The sequence below is a fragment of the Capra hircus genome, unplaced genomic scaffold (assembly GCF_001704415.2).
Source record: "Capra hircus breed San Clemente unplaced genomic scaffold, ASM170441v1, whole genome shotgun sequence".
Classification (NCBI taxonomy): Eukaryota; Metazoa; Chordata; class Mammalia; order Artiodactyla; family Bovidae; genus Capra; species Capra hircus.
Genome location: NW_017211585.1, coordinates 18,160 through 25,045, shown reverse-complemented (window position 1 = coordinate 25,045; position 6,886 = coordinate 18,160). Strand labels below are relative to the sequence as shown.

General features: G+C 38.4%; 1 protein-coding gene across 1 annotated transcript; it reads left to right on the top strand.

Moving 5' to 3' along the window:
• Window positions 1-247: 247 nt before the first annotated feature.
• Window positions 248-6,140, top strand: LOC108635172 (multidrug resistance-associated protein 4-like; the record flags this gene model as incomplete). The annotated part of the gene is made up of 3 exons (XM_018045440.1): window positions 248-336; window positions 5,440-5,612; window positions 6,035-6,140. Coding segments are annotated over exons 1-3 (345 nt in total), but the record flags the coding sequence as incomplete, so codon positions are not given.
• Between the last annotated feature and the right edge of the window lie 746 nt (window positions 6,141-6,886).

The window sequence follows — 6,886 nt, the reverse complement described above, 5'->3', positions numbered from 1 at the left end:
TTCTTAAGATGAAAATACTTCTTAAACACTTTCTTCCTTTAGTGTTTAATAGTCCAGAGGATTTTTTGTAGCACACTTTGTACAATGGAAAATTATTTTAGAGATACTGTTTTGTAAACATACATTTGAAACTTCAATATTAATAATTGCAGTAAATTTTGATATTGGTATTTTCATTTTCTATAAGCATTGGTTTAAAATGAAAAGAGATTAAGATACTAACATTCACTATTTTGTGATATTTAGGAACCTGTTTTATTCACTGGAACAATGAGGAAAAATCTGGATCCCTATAATGAGTATTTGGAGGAGGAACTGTGGAATGTCTTAGAAGAGGTAATTTATGTAATGTTATTAACTTGTTAGCATCAGTATCTGTGTGTGCACATTCATAGCATTGCAGGTAATTAAGGGAAGCTTGTCATTTTAACTGTTTACTTTCTAGAAGAAGAGTGGTGAGATGGGTACACCTAAAATGTGTGTACTGATAATGAAAACCAACAATATAATTCCTCTCTTTTCATTTTAGCTTTTTCTATAGAACCCCAAGCAACTAGATTCTTTTGTCCTTAACAGAGCATTAAAGACATTAAAACTGTGGGATCAAATTCATGAGTGACCTGGTAAATAATTACCCTAATTACCCTCCAGTGTTCATTTTATTCCTTGGCCTTCAGTTCAAGTTCAGTCGCTCAGTCGTGTCCATGACCCCATGAATTGCAGCACACCAGGCCTCCCTGTCCATCACAACTCCAGAGTTCACTCAGACTCAGGTCCATAGTTGATGCCATCCAGCCATCTCATCCTCTGTCATCCCCTTCTCCTCCTGCCCCAATCCCTCCCAGCATCAGAGTCTTTTCCAATGAGTCAACTCTTTGCATGAGGTGGCCAAAGTACTGGAGTTTCAGCTTCAGCATCATTCCTTCCAAAGAAACCCAGGGCTGATCTCCTTCACAATGGGCTGGTTGGATCTGCTTGCCGGATATCTAAGTGAAGACACTAGTTTTTCATTATTAACTGAAAGATAAACAAGATCATTCCAATAAAATGTATGAAGTTTTATAAGAAAGTGTTTATAAAAGTAAATTATTTAGTTGGAATGTGATGATGATTACTTATTGGTGATTATATCATTTTAATGCTGCAGCATGAATGCAGGTAACAGAACCCTGGTGTTTGGCTCAGATTTTACATGGATACGTTAATTTCTAGAGGAGCTCCTGTTATTTGTGTCATGTTTCCCCTTGCCCTACTTCACTGAATTTCCCTGCCCTTGCATGAAAAAAAATTTGACTATTAAGTTGCTGTTGTTGTATATTTCAATACTAATTATTTTGTATATTAGTCCTAGTTTTGCAAATTGACTCTACTGATGGCAGAAACTTTAGATTTCTAAACCATAGACAGACTTCTAGTCTCCCATGGGATCTAGCTCAGTCTTTTGATTTAAAAAAAGTAGCACTTGATAATGTGAAAGTGAAGTCGCTCAGTCATGTCCAACTCTTTGCGACCCCATGGACTGTAGCCTACCAGGCTCCTCTGTCCATGGGATTTTCCAGGCAAGAGTACTGGAGTGGATTGCCATTTCCTTCTCCAGGGGATCTTCCGACCCAGGGCTTGAACCCAGGCAGACAGACACTTTACCGTCTGAGCCACCAGGGAAGTCAGCACTTGATAAATAGGTGCTAAATGTTTGGTTGATTTCTTCATTTTAGAGAAATATGGCTTATTTCTTTAAAAAATTCTGTGTTACACAAATCCAGCATTGATAGTATCTCTGTTAGGGCACAAGTGTGTCTCATCACACAGGAAACCAAGATACAGAAACCTGGTGTCAGCAGCCTGTGCATCAGGAACCACGTGGTTCAGTCCTTGCTGTGGGACAGCTCACATGTCCATTTCCCGGGGCCTTGTGTTAGGTGAACGGGCTGTCCCTTTGCTTCATTTACTGCTGGCCCTGCTCTAGTAAAAGCTCTTCCCCATCTGTTGAATGCATTTCCCTGTCTCCTTCCAGCCCTTACCAGCCTTTCTTTTTTGAGAAGTAAGAAGGTTCCACAAAATGTGGGAAGCACCTGACATCTGTGTTAACTTCCTGTGAGAGGTGCTGGCACCTGCTAGATACACTACACAGCAGGTTACTTTAAACATGTTTATGATGATAGAAATAGGGTACCTTATAAGTTCAGTTTATTGTTTCTCAATTTTGCTATATTCCATTATTTTCCCAACTCAAAAATGATCTGAAGTGTTTCATATTGAGATGTATAGTTTTGATTAGTATTATTTGGTCCATTTTCCTTAAATTATAACTTTTTATATACTTTCCACAATTTACAGTGTGATGTTGTGATATTCTGGAGCCAGTTAATTATTATAAGAATATAATCCCTTAACACATAATAATAGTGTTATACATAACCTGTTTATATGGATTTACTTCTAATTTATAGGGACAGATATGTCATATGATGAGATTCACTTCTGCCTTCACACAGCCAACAGATATCTCTGAGAGCTTCTTAGACATGCATCGTTGCAGATTCTGGGTCTATCACAGTCGTCAGGAGACACAATCTCTGTCCTTTTCAAGGACATTCTCTTGCATAATCTAACACAATTATCTTGATTAAGAAAAAATAGTCATATTACACTCTTGTCTAATATGTTCAGATTCTCCAGTTGCAACTTCTGTTGTCTACTGCATCTGTTGCCCTTTTCTTCCACTGTAATATTTCATACCTGATTTTATGATTACACTACAGAGGGCCTTGATATTCATGTTATTCTCATAACCATCCCTGATTCCTCAGATGATATTTAAATGTCATCCAACTCAGGAAGATTATCAAAGTTAGAATGTCAGTCTTTTGGTTACAGTTTGTGGCAGAAATGGACTCCTTCATATTCAGGATCAAGTACTCCAGCATTTAGGATATCAAGAAAATGCTACTCATTCACCTTTGGTGTTTTGTTATCTGACGTTGTACTGTGTCACATAACTTACTGGCCATCAATCTGTTGGTTTCTTAATTTGAGGTGTATTTCTTCTTTGTTCTTTCACTTTAAGTAGAGCCTGAGTTTGCTTCTTGCTCCAAAGTATTTCTCCAAAATGAATATTCATTGAACTGACCCCTATCACCAAGTGTACTTTCAGATTGTATTTGGTGGTTAAAGATTTGGTATTTTAATCTTATGAGTATAATTTTATGAAGATAGATTATCCATCTTGTGGGGGAGATAACCTATATCCATATTGTGGGGGAGATAAGATGTAATATTTACCTTGATTTTCTGAGTTTTCATTCACTTTAAGACATTTATGATATTGAAGAAAATGCACCTGACTCCACTATTTATAGACTAAGCTTGGGAAATGTTCCATGATTACTAATGTATAAGACAGAGTTTTCCATTGTTTAAATTTGCATTATTTTAAATGTTAAAAATTGTAAAGTGTTAATAATATATCTTTAGAGAACCCAACTTTCTGTAGTTTTTTTTTCAACTCCTATGCAAATTTACTATGGTAAAGTTGATTCAACTGTAAAGATCCTTTTAGATTTTTTTGTTTAAACCATATTGGGAGAAATAGCTGCAATATTTGAGAGACTTTCTGAACTAATTCCTAGGTGGGAGTTGGTGGACAGCATGGGGCAGGGATGGGGGGACATTGAGATCGTTCTGTACTGACTTGACTCTACCCACCATCCTTCTCAGTTCAGTTCAGTTCAGTTCAGTTGCTCAGTTGTGTCCGACTCTTTAGGACCAATGAATCACAGCACACCAGGCCTCCCTGTCCATCACCAAGTCCCGGAGTTCACTCGAACTTGCGTCTATCGAGTCAGTGATGCCATCCAGCCATCTCATCCTCTGTCATCCCCTCCTCCTCCTGCCCCCAATCCCTCCCAGCATCAGAGTCTTTTCCAATGAGTCAACTCTTCGCATGAGGTAGCCAAAGTACTGGAGTTTCAGCTTTAGCATCATTCTGTCCAAAGAAATCCCAGGGCTGATCTCCTTCAGAATGGACTGGTTGGATCTCCTTGCAGCCCAAGGGACTCTCAAGAGTCTTCTCCAACACTACAGTTCAAAGGCATCAATTCTTCGGTGCTCAGCTTTCTTCACAGTCCAACTCTCACATCCGTACATGACCACAGGAAAAACCATAGCCTTGACTAGACGGACCTTAGTCAGCAAAGTAATGTCTCTGCTTTTGAATATGCTGTCTAGATTGGTCATAACTTTTCCACCAAGGAGTAAGTGTCTTCTTAATTTCATGGCTGCAGTCATCATGTGCAGTGATTTTGTAGCCCCAAAAAAATAAAGTCTGACACTGTTTACACTGTTTCCCCATCTATTTCCCATGAAGTGATGGGACCGGATGCCATGATCTTCGTTTTCTGAATGTGAGCTTTAAGCCAACTTTTTCACTCTCCTCTTTCACTTTCATCAAGAGGCTTTTTAGCTCCTCTTCACTTTCTGCCATAAGGGTGGTGTCATCTGCATATCTGAGGTTATTGATATTTCTCCTGGCAATCTTGATTCCAGCTTATGTTTCTTCCAGTCTAGCGTTTCTCATGATGTACTCTGCATATAAGTTAAATAAACAGGATGACAATATACAGCCTTGACGTACTCCTTTTCCTATTTGGAACCAGTCTGTTTTCCATGTCCAGTTCTAACTGTTGCTTCCTGACCTGCATACAGATTTCTCAAGAGGCAGGTTAGGTGGTCTGGTATTCCCATCTCTTTCAGAATTTTCCACAGTTGATTGTGATCCACGCAGTCAAAGGCTTTGGCCTACTCAATAAAGCAGAAATAGATGTTTTTCTGGAACTCTCTTGCTCTTTCCATGATCCAGTGGATGTTGGCAATTTGATCTCTGGTTCTTCTGCCTTTTCTAAAACCAGCTTGAACATCAGGAAGTTCACGGTTCACGTATTGCTGAAGCCTGGCCTGGAGAATTTTGAGCATTACTTTACTAGCATGTGAGATGAGTGCAATTGTGTGGTAATTTGAGCATTCTTTGGCATTGCCTTTCTTTGGGACTGGAGTGAAAACTGACCTTTTCCAGTCCTGTAGCCACTGCTGAGTTTCCCAAATTTGCTGGCATATTGAGTGTAACACTTTCACAGCATCATCTTTCAGGATTTGAAATAGCTCAATAGGAATTCCATCACCTCCACTAGCTTTGTTCATAGTGATGCTTTCTACGGCCCACTTGACTTCACATTCCAAAATATCTGGCTCTAAATGAATGATCACACCATCGTATTTATCTGGGTCTCAGTGAACACTAATTGGAAACAGCTTTTCCCATCACGTGACTGTACATGTAAGATACATAAGAAGTCATGAGGACTTCAAAGCTCTAATGTCTAAGAGGCTTTTCTACTTCTGCACCAGTTTGTTTTTGAAATGTTGTTCTTTCTGTATCCATAGGTACAACTTAAAGAAGCCATCAAAGCTCTTCCTAGTCGATTGGATACTGAATTAGCAGAATCAGGATTGAACTTGAGTGTTGGACAGAGACAACTAGTGTGCCTTGCCAGGACTGTTCTCAGGAAAAATCAGATATTGATTCTTGACAAGGCCACATCCAATGTGGATCCAAGGTATGGAGCTGATGTCCATTAAACCTGGAATCCAAATTGTAAATGTGGTAAATGGAAAACATTTAGTGATTCTGAGAAATGTTTCTGTGCTCTCTTTGGCCCACAGATGTCTTTTAATAATATTAATCACAAACAAAGGAAAACAAAGAAAGAAACCAAGACAGTTACATGCTGTTAATATTGTTGTGAGGCATCCTAAGAGAGCTGGATTTAGGAATCCAGCTAGTTTCAATCCAGATAGTTTTAAACAGTTTCAAGAGAAGGCTATTTTCCATCACTTTATGGAAAATAGTAAATTTCTAAATAGACATTTTATACTTAGTTTTATAGGAACAAGATTATATGTTATTGATTTTTAATTTTTAACTCTTTAGTCTGCCTTTCCTGTCTTCACTGAAGTATATCAACTTCTCTGATTTCAGAACTGATGAGTTAATACAAAAAAAAATTCATGAGAAATTTACCCAGTGCACTGTGCTAACCATCACACACAGGTTGAGCACCGTTATTGACTGTGAATGGATACTGGTAAGTCCCTCACTATTTCAGTTTTTTTTCACTTATATTCAATTTAGCACTGATCCTTCCTTGTAAAACTTGATAGAAACCTCCGTTAATTTTCTCTTGGTTTCTCTTCTCATTCCTGCAGATAACTTGAGCAATGAACTTTACTTTCAAAATGTGCTATTAAATAATATATCCAATAACCTTATATTTTATATAATATTCTTATATTTGAATTGTTTTTTTAAAGACATCCAGCCATGAAAATATTCCAAAGCCAAATTGTAGTTTCATATTTCAAGAGGCTAGAACACAGTCATTTTCACTGTGTCACAGTTGTTTCAGTATTTTTCAATTCCCTTAATCAAGATATTAATCTTTCATTTAGATTGCCAGAAGGTTGTTGGCTAAGGCTGCAGAATTTTTCAGCTCTTGCTGTCAGAAGAGAGTCCATGAGAAGAAAGGGCCCCGTGAGAAAAACAGTATTTCAGCTGAAAGGATTTAATATAGGAAATTTGTTACATAAGAATAGGAGGCTAGAAAAATGAAAGGAAACACTGGGGTAATGATTTTAGGAAGCAGCTACCATGTCCTAGGACAGATCTCCAGACCTAAGAACTCAGAACAGAGGCCCTACAGTTGGTGCTGAAACCTCCAAGGAGAGGCCCAGTAGCTGGTCGTATATGCTGAGGAAGCAGGAAGGGGCTATTTCTCCATGTGCTAATGAAAGCTGGGAGCTGGAGTCAGGCCCCACTGCTGAGGTGACCCTG